This window comes from Mastigoproctus giganteus, chromosome 12 (genome assembly GCF_048544385.1).
Source record: "Mastigoproctus giganteus isolate SK-2022 chromosome 12, ASM4854438v1, whole genome shotgun sequence".
Taxonomy (NCBI): Eukaryota; Metazoa; Arthropoda; class Arachnida; order Uropygi; family Thelyphonidae; genus Mastigoproctus; species Mastigoproctus giganteus.
Genome location: NC_143586.1, coordinates 113,573,112 through 113,600,597, shown reverse-complemented (window position 1 = coordinate 113,600,597; position 27,486 = coordinate 113,573,112). Strand labels below are relative to the sequence as shown.

At 36.9% G+C, this 27,486-nt stretch overlaps 1 protein-coding gene across 2 annotated transcripts in view; it reads right to left on the bottom strand.

The window, feature by feature from the left end:
* Art1 (arginine methyltransferase 1) overlaps positions 1-27,486 on the bottom strand; it is a 229,299-nt gene that overhangs the window by 54,529 nt on the left and 147,284 nt on the right. For both annotated transcript variants that reach the window (XM_090386508.1, XM_090386507.1), the window contains 2 exons: positions 15,694-15,842; positions 5,880-5,967 (listed from right to left, as the gene is read on the bottom strand). In XM_090386508.1, the coding sequence (XP_090242634.1) occupies positions 5,880-5,967; positions 15,694-15,842 (237 nt within the window). The remainder of the gene's footprint in view (positions 1-5,879; positions 5,968-15,693; positions 15,843-27,486) is intronic.

The following is a 27,486-nucleotide window of genomic DNA, read 5'->3' as shown; positions in this document are numbered from 1 at the left end:
AGTAATCATAGTCGGTTTGTTTAGCATCTGAAGACTCGTGAAATGATTTGGACAAGCCACTACCACTTACCAATTATTTTGTTATACTTTGATTTGGCAGCTCTGAAAAGTATTCATATTGGGGCTTCTCTCATCATTTATTACCTCTTTAAACAGTGTTATAGAGTGCCATTATTCTACTATCTAGTTAAACATTTCTCAAAGACAGACAACTCTGAGACAGCTTTGAGAGCATCTTTTTACTTCAGTGATATGCATTAATCTAAACTATTTAAATGTACTTTTCCATTTAATTAGTAATAAATGTCCAACACATCAAATCGTGTTCAACGTCCTCGTTTAATCTTGGTGCGGTGGCAACACCATTTGCAGCAGATGGTGACAGGGCTCTTCAGAGGTGTCCGTATTGTTTTGGAAAAGTGTTTTTTTTTTTTTTTTTTTTAATTCTGCTTGACAATATTTAATTTAAAAATAATGGATTGCAACATATATATATGTATCTTTTTAAGTTTTCAAAAATATATATTAATTTCACTAAAAATTACAGAAAACATATGCAGCAGATGGTGACAGGGCTCTTCAGAGGTGTCCGTATTGTTTTGGAAAAGTGTTTTTTTTTTTTTTTTTAATTCTGCTTGAAAATATTTAATTTAAAAATAATGGATTGCAACATATATATATGTATCTTTTTAAGTTTTCAAAAATATATATTAATTTCACTAAAAATTACAGAAAACATATTAGATATAAGATAGAAATAGTGGTCTCTTAGTCTCTTCCATTTTCAATTTAAAAGACTGAGAAGTGCGTGAAATTTCAAACTGCTCGTGCATATATGTTTATGCTTATTATGTCTATAAATAATTATTAAAAATAAATATATATATATACATATATATATATTATGCATATTTCATATTATTAGTTAGTTCCATTTTTCAGACTTATTTCAAAATTTATTTTCAATTTGGCACCCATCAAAAATGTGCAAATTCTACTTCTGCAGAGTAATGGTCATGTTGAGAGAGCAACAACAAGAAATCTTTCAAAAAGATCATAGATGCATCATGCCATTCTTCGTGCAAAATCCAAAATAGTTGTAAAAATAGTGAAGGGCACCTGACAGATTCTTCCACCCACTTTTTGTATGAAAACTCTTAAGAAAATTAATTCAGAAACTAACAGTAAAAAAGGCTGATAAAAAAATTCTACATTTTTATTAAACACTTATTAATGGCTATAATTAACACAGAACTGTTATTTTCAAGGGCCACCAAATAAGTGCCTCGCCGCTGCCAAGTTAATATCCTACCCTAGTTTGTAGACCTACCATACGGGAAAATTATCAACTCATTGTTAATTTACACACAAATCCCACATGATTTCAGGTTGTTTAGAAGATTCCCAATTGTATCCTGTAAAGTCAACTTTCAATGCAGGTTAGGTTTTGGTTTTTTATGGTGCAAAAACAACTATGGTTATAATGTGCCAGGTCACAATTAAAATTTAAAAAGGTCAGCATTTTGGTAACCTTTAAAAAGGTTACCTTGTCAAAATGTTACATATCAACATCAATAAATAAAAATCAGTGGCATTAAAAACTATCTGTATTATATAAGTGTATACATGTTAACGAATTGAAAAAAATTAAAAACTGCTGTTATACGGTCATTATCGGATAAAATCTGACTGTGTATAAGGCTCAGTCAGGTGAATAAAATGGTGCCACATTGCTCGTATATACGAGGGTCATTGGTTTTGATTTCGGTTGTTATGGTGAAAGGGAGGGTCATCGGCCATCAGCAGAAAAGAATGTGTCAGATAACTATGTCCTATGCAGAGCCAAGCAAGAACAACTTACTCTTTAAGAACCCTGCACTAACTTGACTGCCAGGATTTTGTTGTTATTTGGTTTTTAAGAGCATTAGCAACTAAAGCCATATTATTCCAGGGATTTGTGGTGCTCGTTCCCTGACCTTTCAGCATCCTCCGTATTTGGTGGTCACGGGCTTGAACCCCGGTCTAATCAAGAAGCATGTGCTACGCACTGCTGCTCCTGCCCACCTGGCTACAGGGGCACCTGCCAAGCTTTTGATCACAGGCATAATTAACCCGATTGAGTTTGTTTGTTTGTTTGTTGCCTGTCCGTGCCACAAACATTGCCATTGCAAAAAAATCTTACTATGGATTATTTTCCTGTAGTCTGTATAGGGGACTAACATTATTTTGACTTGGTGGATTCATCAGGCAGCTTCCGAGGTGCTGAGTGCTTATTTTTCTCAGTCTTGGATTTATCTCTTTTGGGAAATTATGGATCCTGTCCAGTATCTATTTCCTTCTCTGAAAAGAGTTCCAAGACAGAATCATCTGGTACCTCCTTCTCCTTGACATCCATTTTTTTTCTTGGGAACTATGGGTTATTTCAGGCTTCTTGTTCTTTTCTCCAGCAACTTCTTTCGGTACTGATGTGGAGGAGCATTAGGAGGTGTGGATATAGGAACGGCAGCTGACTGGTCCTTCTGTGTGGGTTTTCGTTAACTTAACAGGGTGTGCAAGGGGAGTGAATTACCTTTGATGGAATGGTCATTTCAGTCTGAGTTCTAATGAAACATTTCCCTGCTACCTTCTGAGCATAGGCAGGTTTGTTTGTATTCATAGGTTGCGCGCGCGCACACACACACACACACACACACACACACACACACACACACACACATACACACACACACACACACACACACACACACACACCTCTGTAGCCAGGTGGGCAGGAGCAGCAGAGCGTATTCAGAATGCTTCTTGATTAGACCGGGGTTCGAGCCCGTAAGCCACCAAATACGGAGGATGCGGAATGGTAATGGAATGACCACCACATATCCCCAGAGCAATATGGCCTTAGTTGCTAATGCTCCTAAAAAAAAACAAATAACAATAACACGTTGCATTGCTTTTCTTGCCTCCTGACATATGTTCTACCCTGCCTTAAGTCTTTGAATTTCTCTTTCTTCTTTCCACCTCTGGCATGCTCGTGAATAAGCAGGGTGCTCTCCTTGGCAGTTAATGCACATGATGGTTTTGAAGCTGAACAGGATGAGGTTGCATGGTCTTTTGCAGCACAGCAAGAGCATTCAAGGGCTCCAATGCAAGCGTCTGTATTTCTGGAACTTAAAGCACAGTAAAGGATTTGGTACGCACGGATGCACTGGACAGTTCATATAGCCAGCTTTGATCTCATTAGGAGACACTGGTGACTTAAATGTTGAGATAATGTTTCTGGTTGGAAAAAGTTTCCTATCCCTACACGTGGCCATCGTTTCACAACTATCGCTCCTTGTGGTTTTAATTCAGAACAGATTCTCTTCAGACACTTCTATGACATCCCATTCAGCGATGATACCATGGGATGAGTTCTGTGTCTTTTGGGGGGGGGGGTAACTGTAATAGGCACCCCCCACAGATGTAGCTTGGAGAAGCTGTACTGAATGTTTGTCATTTGTGGTCTGCACAAGTATGTCACCTGAACAAAGCTATGTGACAGATTTAGGAGAGCCTGCCAACCCTTCAAATACTTCTGGATAAAGAAGGATGATATTTTTCCTAAGGTTTCTCTCACTAGTAGAGTGAATTATCAGGCATCGAGGTGGTGGACCTGATATAACTTCGGTTTTCTGTGTTTAGAAGAAGTTACATTATCTGGGTCAGCCGGGCTGGGGCCCAGAAGAAAACTTTATCAGAATTCATGAGTTTTTTTTTTTTTTTTTTTTTATTCAGCACCCAGGCTCCCCACCCATCCCACTCGGGAGAGGGAAGTCAGGGCTGCCCACACCGCTGCCACCCCGAACCCATAAAAATGAGTACCCATAAAAAAAAATCTTTTTTTTATGGGTACTCATTTAAAACAATCACCTTGCATGTGATTGTAGTTATTGAATTGAAAATCCTTAATGCACAGGAGGAATATTTTAAATTATTAATTGCTGAAACATTAGAAATGAGATTAAATGCAGACTCTATTAATATACGCAGACCTTGTAATATTTCGGACTCGTGGACTCTAATGCACATGTAAAAAAAAAGTAAAGTGCAGCCATTATCAACCCACTGCAGGATGGAAGCCTCCTCAATAATTCATGCTGAGGGAAATGGACCATAATCTGCCACGCTGGTCCAGTGCGGGTTGGCAGATCGACTGTATTCAGCAGTCAGGGGCTTGAACCTCGGTCTACTCAAAGAGCGTGTGCTCTGCACTCCCGCTCCTGGCTACGGAGGACCAGGCAAAAGGCAGAGGGTTGTGATTACTGAGTATTCTTCAGATTGATGTAATGTCAGAAGAGGGGGATCCTCCCTCAAGGATTGGTTCTTGGACCATCGTACATTGGTCTATATAAACAATCTCGCGTCAGGTTTCAATAAGTTAGTATAAAACAGGAGGGGGGATATCATTCACGAAGGGCTTTTTACTTTTTGTGAACACGGAAACGATCTGAATAAGTTGGTCACTAAAAAGAAGTTTTAGACAATTTTTTAGAGTTTAAATTATTTGTGAATTGAAGTATTTATTTCGTGGTTTTAAGATTTTTTGCGGCAACTGTTTTTCAATTCTCATGGTAGCATGTGATATTGATTGGATTTGGGGGGTTGGTGGCCACCGACTTTCCATAGCACTTCTAGATCGCTAGGTGACACAAGAGAATTTAATACATGATTTTAATTAGTAGCTATTTTTAATTGGATTTATTTAATACTAAGCATATGGCATTGGTTCATATAATAATACATTCATCCGCAATTGTGTTGAGAGAATTACAGCCCTACTAAAAAGGTATGAGGTTTCCACTTATAATTTAAGATTAATAATAATAGAACATATTGGGCTTCATTGCTGTTTCAAGTCTAATTAGTAATAAAAGCAATATTATTAATACTATAGCATTATATTGCATAAATTTGAGCCCCACAAGTTTGATTTTTTCCCCCACTCTAATAAAAGAAATATGTACTCCCATGTTAAGTATAGGATGATAATTTTAAATGAGAAAACTACTGCAAAAAATGAAAACAGCTTCAAGTAAAAGTGCAAGAGATATGAAACTGTTTGGAATTGAGAAACAGGGTAGAACATTACCTCAAAACAGATTCATTTCAAACTACTCAATTTGATCCTTTGTAGACCATTTCAACATAGCAAGGCACCATTAAAATCTGGGACATGAAAGAATGTGGAATGTTCAAGGAGGCTGAAAGATGTTCACTACATTAAAAATGCATTTTTAAAAAGTGTTTCATTGTACTCAGTTATTTTATGATCATATTGGTGAACATTTTCTATAGTTTTGACAAATTAAGTAAGGTCACAGAATAAAGAAGTTACTCATAAATTTTATGGGTACTCATTTAAAACCATCACCTTGCATGTGATAGGGAAGTTGAATATAGTAATGGCTCCTTAAGCCTCCCAGTTAATTCATTCATACTGAATTAACTGGGAGGCTGGGGGGGGGACTTCACAAGTTTTTAATACATCTACAGTACATGAGGACTCATATAGAAATGATAAAATAAAACCGATTAAATGGTTTAAACTCCATAACAAATATCAGATGAAAGGGGGAGGGACTTTTTAAATCTAGAAAGTCACTTTGATATGAAAAATGTGAATATTCTCAATAAAAAGAATAAAATCTATGGATAGACTCTCTCTCTCTCTCTCTCTCTCTCTCTCTCTCTCTCTCTCTCTCTCTCCTTCCTTCCTTTTTTCTGCAAAAAAAAAAAAAAATAAATAAAACATGCATGACACTTCTTTATAAAAGTAGCAAAAAATAAAATGGACACACTGATATCCAATAATTAATATCAACATTCAATTAAAAATGACTCACAGTTAATCTTTTCATCTTTATACTGTCTGTCTTCTATAGCACAAATGAAGAGTGTAGCTCGATCAGGAAACATCATACCATCTGGTTTCTGAATGCACAAAGGTAATTTTTAGTACTGTAGCAGAAAAAGATATTCTGAAATATTTTTATTAAGTAGTCAAAGGAAATATTAAATTATCATGTAAAAGTGGAATGTGAACACACACACACGCATTTGGAATCATGTTTCATTTATCTTAATTTTCAAAATTTTTTTTTATTAAAATAGCCCTAACTTTACAATTTTTATGAAAGTTGACATTAGAAATGTTGAAACTATTTGTGCACGGCTAGTTTTCTCAAACTGGATTGTGGAATGCAATGTGCTATCATCAGCAAAACTATGGATAAGATTTCCGGTCAATGGAAGAAGGTCATTAGTATACATTAGTATCTTGTATACTGATGACCTTCAATGGAAGAAGGTCATTAGTATACAAGAGGAAAAGAGGGGGAAGAAAAGTAAATCTTGGGGGAACACCTACCTCAGTGGAGAAAGTAAAGATAGAGCTGTCTACCTTTGTGCACAGTGAGTTGTCAGAGAGAAAACTGGATACCCAATTACAAAAAGCAGTTGGCAAACCATATGATTGAACCTTATTTAGAATACCATTATGCCAAACATGATCAAAAGCCTTTAAAGTGTCAAATGCAACTGCACAAGTTACAAACTTTTCTACTGAATTTATTCATAGACAGGTAACACAAGCTAGTATATCAGCAGCGGATTGCCACTGATGGAATTCATAGTGGTGATCGATAGATAACACTGGCTTACAGTATCTGGAGTTTGAGTAAAAGCAGTTATTTATGTATGTTTACTGATTACTAAACCGAAGTCTGTTTGTTTCTATCATCTAAAGATTTTTCACAATTTGTTAAAATATTACCTAGGTATTATACGCAAATGTGTACATAACTATAGTTTCTGCAATGGTTTACAAATTTTATACCTCTATATTTGTAATCAATTTCAAATATTTGCCTCAAATACAACAGATTGTGCATGTTTAACCCGTATCTACACGCGCACTGCAAGGTAGCCGACCTTGACCCAGGAAGGTAGACGGCACCACACCCCGCTCTTCCGGCCCATTTGTGATTCCCAGAATTTTATTTTCCGAGTGGAGTCTGGGAGACTACTGTGTAGTTATTGGGTTAAACTTGTCTGAGCATGCACTCACTTGTTTTATAAATCAACAGGGATTGCCTTTATTTTAGATATAGGAAGCTTCTTTTCCAACTCTCCTAGTCCAACTCGCTAATAATTCTCGAGGATGGCGATATCTATTTTGTAAAGCAGGTGGGACATCTTCCCCACTGTCAAAACCGTAGTGTTCAGACCGTGCGGTCTCAACAACAAGCGCTCATGACTGCTGTCTACAAAAACCATACTTCTGGCAGTTCTACAAACTGCCATATAGGAATTATCGAGCACTTAATAGCTCTCAATTATCAAACTCACTTGTTTGTACAGTCCACTCAACCACAGAGCCTATATAAGTGGCACATCCCTTATGCGGTCACAGTACTCCTGTAAAAACCGTCGTGAGCTCTCATTGTGTGTTAAGTTTTCTTTTAGTATGGCAACCAGAAAGTTGTATAAACAGTCCAGACATATTTTGTTACATATGTGGTTGTTTTGTTCCTGTAAAGCAGAGGCAAAATATTACAGATTTTGTAAAAAAAATCTGTATTATGCATGCTTTGACATAAAGCTAGGTAATCAGGATAAATCGTGGGCACCGCATAAAGTATGCTATACATGTGTCGAACATCTTATAAAATGGAGTCAAGGGAAAAAAAAAGGTATGCTTTCCATTTGCTATTCCTATGGTATGGTGCGAGCCAGTAAGCCATGCCAAATGTTGCTTTTGTGTATGTGATGTTAATGGTTACAATTCAAAAAATAAAAAAGAACAAATATCCGGATCTACCATCAACCATAAGACCAATGCCGCCTGGACCTGATCTGCCTATAAAACCTCCACCAGAAACTTTGGAGTCAGCATCATCTTCCACTGAAGCAGAAGGTTAGTGAAGAGGAATGTTATCAACCAGAAAATATTTTAACGACACAGCAATTCATGCAAGTCGAACTGAACAATTTAATAAGGGGCTTAGGTCTTCCAAAGTATGCTGCTAAGTATACTTCCAAAGTATACTTGGGTCTTCCAAAGTAGACTTCAAGCGAAAAACTTACTTGCTCCAGGTACAGAATTCGTGAAAGGGAGTTTATACAGTATTTTTCACAAGAAGGTCCTCTCGTATATTGCAGTGATATCGCTGGTTTAATAAGTGCTTTAGGAGCTCCATCATATGTTCCTAGTGAGTGGAGACTATTTATAGACTCTTCTAAGAGTAGTTTAAAAGGTTCTCTCTTGTATAATGGAGATAATTATACATCTGTGCCAGTTGTTCATTCAGTCTACTTAAAAGAAACTCATGACAATCTAAAGTTGCTTTTGGAGAAAATTAAATATCAAGATCACGAATGGCAACTATGTGGAGACTTAAGTGTTATGTATGTTGTTGGGGTAACAGGGTAGGTACACTAAAACTAGCTAGTTTAGGAGTTGGCAGTTGATGGATTTTTATTATTACTTTATTACTTTAGAAAGAATAGAAGTAAATGCAGAGGGAAGTGATTTATTTGTGAATAGGATAGCAGAGCTAAAGCACTGCACTGGACAAAGAAGCAATGGCCTCGGAGGCACAATCTTGCACTGGGGTCAAAAAATATTGTGCATGAAAGTTTGGTGAAGCCAGATAAAATACTTTTATCTCCACTGCATATCAAGTTGTTGTTGTTATTATTTGGTTTTTAGCAACTAAGGCCATATTGCTCCAGGGATATGCGGTGGTCATTCCCTGACCTTTCTGCATCCTCCGTATTTGGTGGGCACAGGTTCGAACCCCGGTCTAATCAAGAAGCGTGTGCTACGCACTGCTGCTCCTGCCCACATGGCTACAGAGGCGCATATCAAATTAGGCATAATGAAGCAATTTGTTAAAGCATTGAATAAGGATGGCAACTGTTTTAAGTACATTTGAAGTAAATTTCCTGGTTTGTCTGATGCAAAACTTAAGGAGGGTATCTTCACTGGTCCCCAAAGTAGAAAATTGGTTTTAGACAGTCAGTTTGAAACTACTATGACTGACTTTGAAAGGGAAGCCTGGATTGCTTTTAAAAGTCTAATGGGAAAAAAATGGAAAACTTTCTAGGAAATCCTAAATCACAGGATTATGAGAAAATTGTTCAAAATATGCTTGAAAAGCTTCGCAATTTAGGTTGTAATATGAGCATCAAAATTCACTTTTTGCATGCCCGTCTTGATTTTTCCCCCGAAAATCTTGCACAGATGAGTGAAGAACAAGGGGAAAGATACCATCAGGACATAAAGGAAATGGAGAAGAGGTACCAGGGAAGGTGGAATACAAGCATGATGGCCGACTACTGCTGGTGTTTAAAAAGAGAGAAACCTGGCACTGTGCATAAAAGAAAAACGATTAAACGTTCTTTTCTAACAAAGAGACGAAGATCTGATTAATGAAAGTTTCAGAATTTTGATTAATACTTGTTAGTATTTACATATTTTTTGATTTGATAATTGACAGCTATTAAGTGCTCGATAATTGTCTTTGAGCGATCATCGTTCCGCACGGTTTGAACACTACGGTTCTGACAGTGGGGAAGATGTCCCACCGGGTTCACAAAATTGATATCGCCATCCTCAAGAATTATTAGCGAGTTGGACTAGGAGTTGGAAAAGAAGCTTCCTATATCTAAAATAAAGGTAATCCCTGTTGATTTATAATATTTTTTGATATATGAAAATGTAATCTTATCAATTTGACATTACTAAATACAATAAAGTTATATTCTTTCATAAAAACGATACTTTTTTATTTCTTAAATTGTGATGTATCTGGATGTGATAGAAAAAAATCTAAGTCCTATTTAAAATCACAGCAACATATTTCAGCAGTAGGACTATTGAAATTCAAACCCCAGTGAACAAACTTAAATTTGTAAACTAGTGTAATTAGATGAATGGTTTCTAGCTAGTTTAAGAGCTGGCAGTTGATGGATTTCTTCATTACTTTAGAAAGAACAGAAGTAAGTGCAGAGGGAAGTAATAATTGGATGGAAGGGGGTTTGTTGCCTTTTCTAAGAACTTACTGGATATGAGCAAATTTTCTTCTGGAAATTTGCTCATATCAGAGACAGAAGGAAAAACGCCGGTGAAATAAGTGTAAAAAAGGAGATAGAGAACAAGAATAAGCTCAGGATCACAGATTTTGAGAACAAGTGAAGAAATACCATAAGGACCACCTGCCACTTTCTTGGAATCAAGATTGTTCAAAATTCTTCTGACAACCTCTTGACAAGAAAACAGGCACTGAATAGAAATGAAATGTACTGTACTGTACTAGGAATGGTAGGAGGTTGTTTACTATACACGAGTTAGATGAAAAGTAGGATATTAGCAAGTCAGCTTTATCTTTAGTTAAAGTGGCAATCAAACCTTCGGGTTTCAAAAGGGATGCATGCAGAGATGGGGAAAAGGCTGCAGAGAGTGGCAAAAGGTTGCTTTGGCAACAGAACACCTAACTACCAGTTGGACAAATAAGCAAGTTTTATACTTTTTGTCAGTTCAAAATCTGGTTTAGACTGATTAATTACTGCTTTACAATTGTTGTGAGCTTTGCTGTACACATAAAATGAACCCGGAGATTTGGATGCAAGCCAATTGCAACCTGCAACATACTTATCTTAAACAGCCTCAGTACATTTATTGAAAAACCAAGGTTTATATAAAAGGATGAGATTTTAAAATGGGGCTTGGAATAAAGGATTTCTTCCCTAGAGGACCACTCACCTAGACTGTGTACAGTCTCATTTGTGAGAAAAGGATCAAGTGTTGGCTGCTTGGTTAGGATTATCTGGTACTCTGTAAGATAAATGAACAATCTGTGTGAGGTCATCAGTAATTGCAAAATGCCTCAGCATCTCGACAAGCTGGAGTTGAGAACATTAAAATCAAGGAAAATTACCCCACCATTAAGAAAGTTGGACTGGAGATAGTCAAGTTTCAAAGAGTTCCAAGTGATTAGTGGAGTTGGGAGAACAATAGAGGCAACAATGATTTGACAGAATGTGGTAAAGAGATTTTAAGCCAGTGTAGTTCGAAAAGGGGAAATTCCAAATATCTAAATGGCGTGAAAAGCTGTTTTACAGCTGTACCCTTGAAATGTAAAGAAGATTAAATCTCACCGGAGTTTTGCTCTGGAGACTAAGCATGGGTTCCACCACTTCAAGCATCCAATAAGCAAAGTGGAATTTCACGAGCTGGAATAATCTGTCACCAAATGCTGCCTGGTAACAAAGAGGAGTGGCATTCCTTTGTGTGTTATGGGTGGTCACCTCCATTATACAAGATGCCTATTCAAAACTTACACAAAGGGGTTATTGTGAAGGTGCAGACAGAGGATTTGGTTGTCGCAGAACAACTGGACTTTGCCAAAATTTGGTCCACAACACGAGATAAAAAGTTCAACTTGTCATTCCTGAGAGAATGTCAGTGACAGCCTCAAGAATCAAGGTGTGATAAATATGGCAAGAAATAAGGAACTAAGTGTTGAAAAAAGAAGTACTATCATAATTCTGTATAAAGAAATTTATTCCATGCAAAGTACTGGCAAAAAACTAGGTGCTTCATTTAAAAGAGTACAAACTACTATTTGACGATTCAAGGAGACTGGCTCATAGCCTTTTTTCAACTTGAAAGATTCACAGGAAAAAATATGAATGCAATTTAAAGCACAAACCACAATCAGGATGACTACACACAACAATGGAATCACAAGATCAACAACAATAATTTTTAAATGCAATTGATGACTTACTGTACCTGAAACCCAAGTTAAGTTTAACTGGAACAGAGAAACTTCATCTTAAACAAGTAGAAATTCATGGTTGCATAGAGGTCCAAAAGCCATTATGAAAAGTGGAAAAGTGAAAGAAATGGCTTGCTTGGGCTAAGAGGCATCAACATTGAAGAAGTGAAGAGTGGAAAAATGTTCATGGATGAATCCAAATTTGAAATATCTGGATCCAAGCTAGAGTTTGTTTGAGATGATCAACTGAAGAAAAAAAATGGTGCAACATTGTTTATTACCAGTCAAGCACAATGGTGGTTCTAGCATCATCTGAGTTTTTCATGTATGCGTGATATAGAAGTGAAGGGGTTTTAAGAAAAGAAGGCTATAAAAACATTCTGGCTGATTAAAGCCAACTTTAGGTTTACCCATAACAATTCACACTAGTTATAATTTGTGTAAAAGGCCACCTTCCTACTTTAATTCATTTTCACTTATGGTCTCTGACTGCCGAGGAAATTCAAAATTCGGGTTTTTTTTTTTTTTAAAACAGAGTATGGTGAAGCAACTTACACTAGACAAGTACAAGTTCAGAAAGTTTAATATAATAATTTCAGACATTAATTATATAACGTCCCATATGGACAATTTTCTACTCAGTAACACACATATGTATAAGTAAATACCTTCTTGAGTAAAGTTAAGCATCCTAATATCTATAATTAACACAATTATTCACATTAATCCAAATAATCTTAATCACACACACACACACACACACACACACACACACACACACACACACACACACACACACACACACACACACACACACACACACACACACACACACACCAATAAAATGATTTCCATAATTCCAATCTCAAGTTAACGTTCTTACACTCTAAATTGATACATCTCTTACCTGAATTCAAACAAATCATCCTCAAAATTTACCTTCAATAAAACATAATGAGTACAATCAGTCCTCGTATAACATGTGTTTACACTACACAGATTCGATCATATAAGATTAATAAATCAGGGAACGATATCGTGTATAACACAACCCAAATTTGTTTTTGCACAATTTGCCTTTGGGTTTACAAGAAATGACAGTCAAATGCAGAATCGCCCCCAACTGAGCGCAACATGATATGAATGAAGAGAAGATTCTGAAAATGTTTTTATGTTTTTTATATCAATGAAGAGGAAACACATTTCACCATAATAAAGTAAAAGTACCCAAGGTACCACTGTATTTGATTATTATGCTCGCAAACCAAGGTACCACTGTATCGGTATTATCACAACTGCAATTAGATCGAGTTTACTACCCATTTATAACAGATTCCACTAGCAGAAATGCAACTAGAGATTTTTTATTATTGTTTTATGGTAGTGACCTGCAGAAATGTGCTTTAGTAAAATGTGGGCTAGTACTGTGTTAATAGTGTGTCTCTGCCTTTACAGTGTTGTTTCTTCAGTTGCTACACGCGCGCAGCTTTGTTTATGTGTATCAAACGTGCCTCCTCGTTTTGTAATAGTGCAAGCGGTGAATCTGATTTCCGTGAAATCCTCAAAAGGAGGCAAAATCAAGTGTCACTGGAAAGATTCCTTGTTAAAGTCGCACAAAAAGAAAAAGTCAACAGATAGCAGTGATTCCATTAGAGACAGTGAAAGTTGTCCTACCCAATAATTAATAAATTCGATTGCTTTATGTATATTAAATTTAAATATTAAAAATATAAAAAGGTATGTATTTTGTATTAATCATTTTTACAGTATATGAATATTTTTGAGTTTTGGAACAAATCATCTGGGTTTCCATTATTTCTTATGGGTAAATTTGCTTTGATATAAAAGTGCTTTGGATTACGAGCACATTTCAGGAATGAATTATGCTCGCAAACCAAGGTACCACTGTATTTGATTTTTAGGAGCATTAGCAACTAAGGCCATATTGCTCCGGGGATGTGCGGTGGTCATTCCCTGTGGTCATTATAATACGCAGTGCGTATTATAAATATAAGATTATACTGTATTATATTAGTAGAATTGCATTAAACGTTTAAGCTTTTACTTGTTTTTTGGCTGACTTTATAAATGATCAGTATAATATCTTCCGATATAACAACCTATTTTCTCTTTCCTTTGGTGGGGGGGGTCGTTATATAGAGCTTCAACATCTTCCCATCAGTTTCAGGCTTCTCGACTTGAAGCTGCAGCTGTCCGCATCTACATTTCTGGCATCTCCATCCTTATTGTGGCATGCTCCTGTGTCCATTGCCCAGTTTGACAACTCCACTCCTGGTTAATCTCCATTGCTAAACCATCTGATGTTATAAATTGTTTTTTTTTTTTTTTTTTGGTAGTTGTTGGCGCATAGGCTTCTGTGGCCATAATGCACCTCCCAAGGTTTTTGCAGTACTTTGATCCAAGCTCGAGACGGGAATCGAACCCGCGACCTTTGGGTTGCCAGGCAGGTACTTTGTTATAAATTGTGCTGGCGACTTTAAACCTAGCGATTCACTTGCCACTCATTTGCTTAGCCAGCTTCTAATTATCACCTATATGAAAACTGCATATCCACTAGGAATGCTGCCACGTTAGACAAAATCTTTTTACCCAGGTTGCTGTTTTCACCAAATCTACCAGTTTTCTTTAACTCAGTATTTTGCCACCCAGGGGCTCACATCTGGTGAGTGTGGGCTGCAACACCCAAGGTCCTGATCTGGATATGATCATTCTTCTTTTCCTTGGTGATTCCCCTCTACTTCCCTCTTTCTGTTAGGATTACTTAGATTTCTTTTTTTTTTTTTGGGCTGGTGCAGCAAAAGCCTCAGGCTTCGTGGCATCATATGGCTAATGATGATAATAATCTCACCCCAAAACCATCTCCTAAGTCTTTGTGCAAGACAATTTTATCACCACTTTTCCCGGGCCAAGATCTTGCCAAATTCTTGTTCATCTTTTCCCCCTGCTCAGCCTGCCTTCACACTCCTCTCCCAAATGCTTGGTTTTCCTTGCTGTCTTGCTTTTATTTCATGTGTGACAGTATCTAGGTGGTGCTGGTTCTCCTTGTGAAAAAAAAAACCATGGTAGACATTCAACTTATCGAACCTTTTTCAGAACAAGCAGAAAGTATTCGGTAAGTTTTGAAGACCTAGCCATTACACTTACAAGACAGGCTGATTTCTCAGCTCATCATTCCCTGTTAAATACTTCTAAGAAAGCAGCCCTAACTGAATTTATCAATGCTTGATCTCATAAAGGTAAGAGGGGCTTTTCACAAAAATTCATATCCATCCCTCAAGACTTCCAGCTTTGAAGGATGGATGGATGTGAGGCTGGGGTTGATTATGTTACCAAGATAAGGACATATTTCATTTGCCAATAGATTCCTTATGTTCCATGACTCTTCATTTTGTGATGTGCTGTCTGAAATGTCAGTTTCATCTTCCAACTTAAAGGGGTTAATCAATTCTCTTCCAAACTTTTTTGCAATTGGACTACATGGTACCCTCAACTACTGCCTCAAAATCAGTAGCTTTTTCTTCGTAGACATCTTGGAAAATCTTTAAAATCAAAGGTCACTACTTTTAAAGTTCTGAGTACTGGAAGGGGGAGGTCTACTTCTTGGACATAATACATTTACTAAGTGGACTTTCAAACAAATTAGGAGCCAAACATGTCGGCTTCAATACAGATTGAGCAGGGTACATGAAATCACCTTAGGTCATACCTAAATTTACTAGATGTGGTAATATAAATCCAGACGTGTTACCTTTTTAACTAACAATGTTAGAAGCAACCTTATTAAATACTCTAAATAGTACTAATTTATCTGCTGTCAATAACTAAATGTCAGCAAACACAGCATACTACTTACCAACCATCTGTCTCTAGCAAAAATCACAGTATCAAGCATGGATTCATAGAAAAGACAGTAGCCCATCCACTCTGAAATAATTATATCAACCTTTTCTATTCCACCCGGCAATTCTACTTCTTCAACTTTCCCTTTAACTATAGTAACAACTGAACAAAAATCACAAGTATTACTTATCAACACCTAAAAATGTGTTAAAAATATTACTTATTTTAATAAAAATGCATTTATAGATGATTAATAATAAGTAGGTCTACAAGTGGTAATACCTATCTGTAAGTTTTATTCTAACAATAACAACAACAGCAAAAAAAAAAAAAAAAAAGTCAGTATAATACTAAATGAAGGGTATGCAAAATAAATTTCCAGACAATAGGTATGAATCACATTCTGTTGTGGCACAAATGACTATTTTAGTATATTTTATTATTATTATTATTATTTATTTTTTTTGTGAACCTCTCTTTAATGAACTTCCATATGTAGGGAACTTTTTGGATTTCATTACACTAAAAACAGTTTCCATATAACGAACTCATTCTAAACCATGATATGCATTGTTTGCACCTGTAGAAAGCACGAATTAAGAGCTAAAATGATTAAGAATTAATCACTTTAGCATTCGATAGCTAAAGGGTTTAATTCTTAAGAGCATTCCACAATTTAGTGGTGCCCATAAAGCCTTTACTGTACTGAGAAATTGCACTGGTCAACTGCTATCTGTGTCCAAGTAATCGGCAAAGATTAAGGCATATTCCTGGCACAGACATTGGGTCTGGTCAACCTGTTTTATATTGTAAGCACCATATTAGAGAATCAGGGGAGAGTGATTTTCCTTTATCCTGGAAATTCATCTGTTGTTTCACAGAAATAAGTCATCAATACTGTTTTAGCAGCTGTATGAGTAACCTTACAATGTCTAAGAGGAAATCCTTGAGTGTATGGAAGTGCTTAATAGTGTAGATTAGGGTGTTCAAAAAAAAAAAAAAAAGTTTTAAAATTTGGTATTCCTACCAGTAGTGTGAACCATTCTGAAAAACCATATTTAGATTCTCACACTGTTTGAGGAAATGGAAGTGTGTGAAATTATGCCTGTATGAAGACGTAGATGAAGCCATTTTTAAGTGGGTCAAGTTGATTCAACATCCCTATATCAGGGTCATTAATAAAAGAAAAATCTATGGAGCACACGTCTTTTCTGGGGCATAAAACATTCCAAGCCAATTCTGGCTGGACAATTTAAAAAGTGCCATGGCTTACTCAAAAAAATTATTTCTAGTGAAAGTAAGGTTGTAATCTAAGAAGACTGTTCCCATTGGAGGGAAACAGTTTTGAAGAAAATTATGGAGGACCGCGAGCCCAAAGACATATTCAACGTTGATGAAACAGGTCTATTTTTTAGATGTTGGCCGAACAAGACACCTTTAAAGGTGATAAATGTGTAGGTGGTAAAAATAGTAAGGAGAGAATTACAGTCTTGGTTGGTGCAAATATGGCTGGTAAGGAAAAACTGAAGCTTTTGTTAATAGGCAAAGGTAAACAAATCTGGTGTTTCAAAGGAGTAAAGTTTTTAGAGTTGGACTACAACTACAACAAAAAAGCTTGGATGACAAGTGAAATTTTTGAAGTGGACTTTAAATTTTGATAGAAAGATGACAAAAGAAAACAGAAAAATTGCTTTGATTGCCAACAATTGCCTTGCACAATAATTTCAAAACTTAGAAGTGAAGTTTGTTTGCTTCCCTCCATTACCTTGTATAAACTGGAGCCAATGGACCATGGCATTATCAAGAATTAAGTATGCCCATTCTGAAGATGAATAGAAACGGGCTAAGGGGCAGCCCTGGTGTAAGCTGACATTAACAGCGAAGGCATCACTAACTCCATCTCACTATGTACTCTAGTTCTACTATGCTGGATAAGCTTGACGTAAGTCTCAGGAACACACCTCTTCCTCAGACACTTCTACAGAAGGCTCCTAGGTACTTTGTCATAAGCCTTTTCTAGGTCTATGAAGACTAAGTGGAGAGCTTGTTCCTTCTCCCTACACTTCTCTTGCAGGACCCTTGCTTAAATATTCCATCAGTAGTGCTTCTCATCCTCCTAAGGCCAAGCTGGTTCTTGGTAACCTGTCTTGCTGTTGTTGATGGGGGTTTTAAGTGCAATGGCTACTTAGGCCATATTGCACTTGTGGAAGTGGTGCATACTGCCCGCAGCCTATCTTGCAATTTAACTGTTTGTTATTTAGTTTTTATGAGCATTAGCAACTAGGGCCATATTGCTCCGAGATATACGGTGGTCTTTCCCTGACCTTTCCGCATCCTCCATATTTGGTGGTGACGGGCTCGAACCTCGGTCTAATCAAGAAGTGTGTGCTATGCACTGCTGCTCCTTCCCACCTGGCTACAGAGGCGCCATTTAACTCTGTCTCTTCTTTTGACAACCCTCTCTAACCACTTCATTGTCTGGTTCCTTAGTTTGATAGGTCTATAGTGTTATATGTTACCAACTTACTTTTCATAATAAAAAGTTTAAAATTTCAGGATACTGGTGGAGGTTGTCGGTCATGTTTTCAGATATGAGTTCGAATCACATAAAAGTCACAATATTAAAGAGTGTGACTTTTTTTTTTTTTTTTTTTTTTTTTGTATATTTTGCTGTGTGAAAAGATTATTTTTTAAAAACTGCAGTTTTGTAATTAGTCTGACCTCTATATAACAAAATCGATCGTTCACTTGAAAAAATTCATTAAACAAAAATTTCATTATAAAGAAATATGAAATCAACAATACTGTAATTGAACATTCAGAAATACAGTAAAATACGGGAAATAAATCAGAAATAAGTGGGAATGAATCAAGTTTCTAACATTTTAAAACAATTAATTTATTAATACATACAAATAACTACTTACATGACGTGAACTATATATCAGTACACTTCTGAAAATTATGCTGTAAATATTTTGTGTTGTACACTGGATTTCATTGTACATCGTTCATAAAAATGTTTGCATTTGTTTAAGCACTCAAATATATCTTCTGGCACATTTCCTTCACTGAAGGCTGCCAACATTTAATTTCACGTTTGGAAGGTTTAATATTGCCCTCATTTTCATCCAACTCCTCTTCGATATTTTCACTACTTCTTTGATTACTCACAAAAATGTTGGAGTCACTGGAATATTCAGCTACTACGACATCATTATCAACTCTTAAAAATTCTTCAAGAACAATTTCTCCACTGTTCAAACCTCTCACTTCGAGTTCTTACCAAGAATGTTTAATGTCTTCTAGCAGTTCATCGCTCATCACTGTTAGTTCCCATTTTAGCGAAACCGGCTTTAGCAAAACAATTCTTAATCGTTCTTCTGTCACTGACTCCACACTTTGGCCAAATCTGATATGCACGTCCACAAATCTAAAACAGAATCTATAGGTTGGTTTGTTTCAATTCTCAGTATAATTTTTTTCACATTAACCAAAGACATCCAGAGCAATGGTTCTGACAGTTTACTCTTTACAGGCGACATCATGCTTAGTGGCAAATCGCAAGATGGGTAACAGTTCGAGTCCTTTGACAATATCGAGACAGCTCTCTCAGCACCGGCAATGTACAGCTTAATAGGGTTAACAACTACAAGTAACTTGGGTCAGTGCTAGACACAAATGGCAGGTGTGAACAGAACGTCCGAAGTCAGATAAAATCTGGATGGGCCAAGTGGCGGGAAATTACTTAACAAGTACAGGTCACTGTTGGAAAAAAGCCGTAAATTAGGGTTGAATTTGAAAGTGTCTGCAATTCTGCCCAGACACGATAGGAGGGAATATATGATGAGAGCCTTATCGATCAATTCGGCCCTGGAAAGATTGTGCAAGGCTCAAGGGGTTGAATTTTTTTCAGCCTGGTCTGTATTTGTTAACAGAAGGGACTGCTTCTACAGGGATGGGATACACTTAAATAGAAAGGGTGCAAGAATATTTCCTGATGCTATCGAGGCAGTGTTAAGTGGGTCGGAAAACTGCTAGCTTGGGGGGATACAAGGACTAATAGATTAACAGTAGCCACTGGCAGAGGTGAAAGTGATTCTTGCACTGATTCTATTGGAATGAGCAGAAGCCTGGAAAACAAGATGCAGGTTATTTCAGAGACTGCTGGGAGTCATTGGGGTACAAGTAAACACATGGGTTTCTGTTTGGGTAGCTAAAAAAAAGAACAGGTGCATGTATACTTGTGTGTACACCAATGCTAGGAGTTTGGTAAATAAATTTGAGGTATTGCTCAAAGCATCAAAGGCGGATATTGTTGGGATATCAGAGACGTGGTGTCACATAAGGAATGCAGAACTAGAATTTGGGGAGTACAACGTCTACAGAAAGGATAGACAAGATAGGAAGGGAGGAGGGGTTATGCTATTAGTTAAGAAACACATAAAAATCCAAGGAAGTGAAGCCAGTCGACATCGCTGGACAGTGCAATGTCGAGTCAGTTTGGTGTGACATAAGCACTGGGAGATCAAAATTGAGAGGAGTGTGCTATAGGCCTAATGACTCTGATGAGTATAATAAGAAACTGTACAGGGAAATAGTGGGCCAGTAAATCAGAGAGTCTTATAATGGGAGATTTTAATTTCCCAGATATTGACTGGAATTTTTGGGTTGGTCACTCACACACTAGCAAGCCTTTTGTGAATTTATTGGATGATTGTTTTCTACATCAGCATGTTGGGGGGGGAGGGGGGGAGGGCAACTAGAGGGAGTAATACTCTCGATTTGATTATCAGTAGTGATTCTTCATGCATTAAGAATCTGCAGATAGAGGAACCACTAGGTAGCAGTGATCACAGTGTGCTGAAGTGGGATTTACTCAAAGAGGTAACTACCATCAGGGGGTAAAGGGAAGGGTTATTGCTTTCGTAAAGGCAACTACGATGGTCTGAGACAGTATTTAAATTCCATACAGTGGAACCAACTGATGATGTTACCAACAGCAAATTCAAAATGGGAAGCATTCAAAGAACTTATCTTGGAAGCAACAAGGCTTTACATACCAACTAAGAAATATTGTTCAAGGTTTAGGCCTAAATGGATGTCAGATGAACTAATCAGACATATGACAGAGAAGAAAAATGCTTGGGATTCATAAAAATTAACATGTGACACAGAAGTCTATGATAGATATAAGTTGATCTGTAACCAAGTTACAAAGGAGGTTAGGCAGGTGAAAGCAGATTACGAGAAATCTTTGGCAAATGGTGCAAAGAAAAACAGTGAAGGGTTCTTTTCTTATGTGGACCAATCTGATTCATCCCCTAGAAGGAAGGGGATGAATCAGATTGGTCCACATGATATCGATGGTTCAACTGTTGATGATCCTGCTCAGGTAACTAACAAACTAAATGAATATTTTGCATCAACATTCACACATGAGGAGTTATTCAGCGAGGGGAATGCCAGAGGTTTATTCAACTGTGGCAGTATGCTAGATAATCTTGTAATAACTGGGGGTAAAGTGAAGGAGAAATTGTTGAAGATAAACACAAGAAAGGCACCTGGGGTGGATGGGACTATCTAGTTATATTAAAGGAGGCAGCAAAGGAAGTAAACAAACCCTTAGCCATAATTATGAGAGATTCCTTGGACTCAAGTGAGGTACCCACAGACTGGAAATGTGCAAATGTGACCCCAATTCACAAAAGAGGATCAAAGGCTGACACAAGTAATTATAGACCTGTGAGTTTAACTTCTGTTCCAGGAAAATTAATGGAGGCACTGGTTAAAGAAGGACTGCAGGATCATCTAGACAAGACTTCAGTTATAACTCGGACACAGCATGGTTTTGTTAAGGGGAAGTCTTGCCTGAACAGTTTGATTGGATACTATGATACAGTCACAAAACAACTGGATGCAGGGAATAACTTTGATATTATATACTTGGATCTTAGAAAGTTGTTGTTATTTGGTTTTTAGGAGCATTAGCAACTAAGGACATATTGCTCCGGGAAATGCAGTGGTCATTTCCTGACCTTTCCTCATCCTCCGTATTTGGTGGTGACGTGCTCGAACCCCGATCTAATCAAGAAGCGTGTGCTACGCACTGCTGCTCCTTCCCACCTGGCTACGGAGGCGCCTCATCTTAGAAAGGCTTTTGATACTGTTGCACATGGAAGACTGCTGCACAAATTGGAGCAGTGTGGCATTGGAGGCAAACTGCTGCCAAGGATAAAGGGGTGGTTGAGGAGGAGAAGAAAGAGTGGTAATCAATGGAAACTGCTCAACGTGGACCAATGTTATTAGTGGAGTCCCTCAGGGTTTAGTGTTGGGTCCATTTTTGTTTTCGGTATTTATAAATAATATTGATGAAGGCATATCAAGCTTAATGTCCAAGTTTGCAGACAATACAAAATTTGGCAGGGTTGTTAAGGACACTACTGATGCTATGCACAAAGTTAACTGTGTCAATCACAGTTTCTGACACTAATGATTTTGCTAACAGAGTTTCTGAGATTAGTTATATTGAGGAGTGAATATATTAATACAAATGCCTTCTTGGGTACAGTGTCACTTTCAGTAGTTAGTGTAGAATGTGCTACAACAATAAACAAGACTTTGTCCTCGCTTGAACTAATCTGTAAACGACAATATATGCAAGTAAAACTGATTTCAAGGAATGCTGCCAGGTAATTCAAAGTTACAAATATATGGCATTTTTGTAAGGAAAGTCAATAAGTTTGTCAATATCTTATTTTTATAAAGAAATATGATGCTAGATGAATTATTATGTTTGTTTTGATTTAATTTTTTTTGGTGCAAAAACGACAAGGTTATAATGCACCATGAAAATGTTTACATTTGTAAAGCATAAGTTTGATAACCTTTAAAACGGTCAGAACATTATGTACTAGTGCTTTTCTTTATAATACATCAAATATTTGATATACAACAAAACTATTACATAATATTTAGTAGCTTGTAGAGTAAATATTCAAATACAGTTGAACTTCTCTATTAGAAACTTCTATTTCATGAATTTCTCTGTATTACGAATTTTTTCACAAAACATTGCACCTTGAAACTAAATTACGTGTAAAATTAATCCCATATAGTGGAAGTGTTAGTCGCTCAATAACGAATTTTTAAAAAAATTAGTAAAAAAGCATTTTTGAAGAATTTCAAGCATAATTAATTCCAGATTTAGCCAAGAATGCAAAATGGGATGACCTGAGAGACTTCTTTTCTTCTTTTCCTTGGTCGGATTACTGTTTCAAAACTTCTGATGTCAACGTTTGCTCAGATCGTGTCAGTGAAATTATTCTTGAAGGAATGGAATCCTTTATCCCACACTCCACTTTAAAATCTCGTCCTTAATCTAAATCTTGGTTTTCCAATAAATGTGCTAAGGCTGTTCAAGAATGTTGCATATCGTAATTGGCTTGTTTCTAATTCTTCAGTTTCATTTTCTGCCTACACCAAAGCTCGCAACAATTGTAAAACAGTTATTAATCAGTCCAAACTAGAGTTTGAACAGGCTAAGAGTAGAAAACTTGCTTCTTGCCCTAATGGTAGCTGAGCATTCTGGTCTCTTGCCAAAGCTATTGGCCGCAACTTTTCCCCACCTCTGTCCAAACCAGACAGTTCTGTTGTCACTTCAGCCAAGGATAAAGCTGACCTGCTAGCATCCCATTTTTCTTCCAGCTCATGTATTAATGACCTTGGTAAAACACCTCCCACCATTCCCAACACGCTCTATTCAATGCCTCCTGTGGTCTTCCGTCAAAAGGATATCAGAAGGATTTTGATGAATCTTGATGCTAAGAAAGCTCCAGGTCCTGATGGTATTTCTCCACTTGTTCTCAAAACCTGTGCTCCTGAACTGACTCCTATTCTTTGCCGCCTTTTTTCACTTTCTTATTCCAAAGGTGTTTTTCCTTCTGCTTGGAAATTTGCTCATATCCAGCCAGTTCCTAAAAAGGGTGACAAATCCCTGCCATCAATTATCGTCCCATTGGAATTACTTCTACTCTTTCTAAAGTAATGGAGAAAACAATTAACCGTCAACTCTTAAACTACCTAGAAACCTTCCGTCTGATCAACGATCGCCAGTATGGATTCCGTCAGTGTCGGATCCACTGGCGATATTCTGGCTTTGTTACCCATTTATGGACTAATTCAATGGAAAGGTTCGGTGAAACACAAGTAGTTGCTCTTGACATCTCAAAGGCTTTTGATCGTGTTTGGCATAAAGGTCTTCTAAACAAGCTTCCATCTTATGGTTTGCCAACTGTTTTTAGTAATTGGTTATCCAGTTTTCTCTTTGTCTTCTAACTTCTCCACTAATGCCGGTGTCCCCCAAGGTTCAGTTCTTTCCCCCACTCTTTTCCTCTTGAATATTAATAACCTTCTTCCATTGACTGGCAATCCTATCCATAGTTTTGCCAATGATAGCACATTGCATTCCACTTTCCATTTTGAGAAACCTTGTCCTGCTCAATCAGCTTCAACTTCTCGAAAATCTGCTAAGAATTCCTTAAATGCCGATCTTCAGGTAATTCTCCAGTGGGGCAAAAGACAACTTGGTTGATTTCAACCATTCTAAAACTCAGTTTTGTCTTATATCTCGCAAAAAGGATTCTTCTGCTCTTATGCTTATATTTAGTGACACTCCGATTTCTAGGCAAAATGATATATCTCTTTTGGGGATTATCCTGACTTCTAATATCTCTTGGCACAAGCACATTACAAATATTGCTTCCTCTGCATCTAAAAAACTTGATTTTCTCTTTCGCTCTCAGCGTTACTTTTCTTCCAAACAGCTGCTCAATCTGTATAAATTGCAAATCTGCCCAGCCATGGAATATTGTTCCCACATCTCAGGTGGTGCCCACAAAACCTCTCTCAGACCTCTTGATTCCATTCAGAAGAGGGCTGTTAGGTTAATTAATGATTCATCTCTAACAGAGTCTCTCCACTCGCTTTCTCATAGACATACTGTTTCTGCTGCATGCCTCTTCTACAAATACTTCCATGGGCACTGTTCTTCTGAATTGGCTTCTATAATATTCGCTCTCTCTTTCAAAACAGTCTGGACATGTGCCGCCACCAGCCAACATCCATTTACTGTCCAACTTCAAACCCACAGAACCAACTTTTCATCTTCCTCATTTATTCATTCAACTGCCATTTTCTGGAACAACCTTCCTTCATACGTATTTCCTGAAAATTACAATCTACAGAAGTTTAAGTCCAATGTCAACAAATATCTTCTTTCGTCTTCTCAACCTCCAACCCAAGCACGGTACTAAGTATTAGGTTCCAATACCTCTCGTGTTTGGGGTTCGCATAAAAAAAAAAAAAAAGCTAATGAGCAATTTCAGCGGGCCTCCTTACCTCAGAAATTGCTCATTAGCATCTGGAATTAATCATCCTTTTAGTCAACACTTGTGGCCATTGATGCCCATGGTGGGGGGGGGGGGGTCTTTGTTTCATTTTCGTTACAGTTATAAAACCAAATGGGTTTTCTTAATAAATGTAATTGAAGGAGGAGCAGTCAAGAAGCAAATTAAGTTGCGTATATACGAAGATGTTGTTCTAGAATTAGTGCAAATGATGCGTGAAAAGAATATACCAATATCGGATCCAATAATTAAGTAACAAGTTCCGAAATTTTCACTGTTCCTTGGACATACAGAGTACCAAAGAATTGTGGAAAAGGTTATTTGTGAAGAAAGTGTTAATGTAAGCGAAGAAGATTGCAACAGTTGGAGGAACAATACCTTAAAGAAGATTTTGGAAGAATATGAACCTAGGATGTTTTTAATGCTGACAAAATGGATTTATTGTTTAAAGGTTTACCAAATAGAACACTTGCTTTTAAGGATGATAAATGTTTTGGCAGAAAACAAAGCAAAGAAGGAATCACTGTGCTGGTTGGAGCAAATATGATAGGAAGTGAAAAATTAAGACTTTTAGTCGTCGGAAAATCAAAAAAACCTAATATGTTTTAGGGGCACAAAATCTCTGGAAGTTGACTACACCTTTAATAAAAAAGCATGGTTGACAAGTAATATTTTTGAAGAATGGATATTAAAACTAGACTAGCGTGTGAAAAAAGAAAAATCGTGTTTGCAACTGACAACTGTCTGGAACATCCTGCCAAACTTAATTGTGAAGTTGTTCTTTTTACCACCAAACGTAACGTCAAAACTCAGTCGATGGACCAAGGCATTATCAAAAATTTTAAATTTCATTATCAAAAGAGAATAATAATGAAGATTGTCAATGCGTTATCAGAAAATAGAAACTTGGAGGTTACAATTAAACTTTAGAGATTGCATCTCTGAAATGGCAAAAGTTTGGACAAACGATGTCACTGAATACACTATTCAAAATTGTTTTTCAAAAGCGAGATTTGCATTGAATACAGAAGTCGAAAGACACCGGATGAAAAAGATGAACTGCCCCTTTCACAACTGAAAAACTTTTGGACATTATTAGAATCGTCTGGAAACATCGAAAATGAAACAACACTGGATAGTTATGTTTATGTAGATCAAGATCTGACTAGAACAGAACATCCAAATGAAGATGAAATACTGCTGAATAGTGTTAGAGGCGACCATGATCACGAAGAAATTAACGATGACACTGAAGACGCATCAGAACAACCCATAGAAAAACCAACTCATGAAGAAATGATTCACACTTTTAAAACAGTTCGTGTAGGTCTACAGTTTTGTGAAAATGTTTCTGATAATGTTTCTAATGTTCTGAATAAATGTGAGGTTTTCTTTGAGAATTGGACATTTTTTTAATTGCACCCGGGGCCCAACACAGGTTTAGTGTCATTGTGTGGGCTGGCATTGTGGGAAATGTTTTAGTTGGACCATACATGTTGCCTGCATGTTTAGATGGACGAATCTATTTGCGTTTTCTAGAGCAAACACTTTGAGAGTTGTTGGAGGATGTTGTGTAAATGGAAAATAAATATGTTTTTGAAATAAAATACATTAAAAATAAATGTAGATTTGTTTTCTAATTAGATAATTTCTAATAAAAAAGATATTCTCTCCGGTATAACGAAATTTCTCAATAAACAATTTTTTTTGCTGGATTTATCAAATTCGTTATAGGGAAGGTTGACTGTATTTTTACTTCCTCAAAAGCTAGGGGGGGTGGGGGGGGGGGACTACCAGCACAAAAAAGGAAGGTATTTTTTTTAGCTTACATGAAATAGCATTTATGGTTTTTTTTATCTCAGTCTACGCACACAGAGAGAGAGAGAGAGAGAGAGAGAGAGAGAGAGAGAGAGAGAGAGAGAGAGAGAGAGAGAGAGAGAGAGAGAGAGAGAGATGTAATGCATGTTTACAGTAAAATAAAGAATGATATTTAGAGATATATTGGGATAGGAGCACTACTAGAAATACCTTGTAGAATGATCATAATGGAATGTCGATAAATAAAGAGATTGGGGGAACAATGGAAAAAGTAGACAAATCTGGAAGTAGTAACAATGGAAAAAATCATTAGGTACCTGGAAAATATAAAAGTAATATGACCATGACATTAAATAGAAAATACTTCCATGTTTAAACCTTGTACTGTCAATCCTACTTCCACTATTAAAAATCTTATAGCTTTGCACAAACAAATGCATACTAAATTACAAAACACCACTCTACCCATTCTATATATGATACCCAAATTTCATAAACAACCAGTGGAATTAGATTCAGTACCAGTGCTAATAACAGTGGCTGTTACAAGTAAGCAATTCTTAAAATTACTTAATAGTATT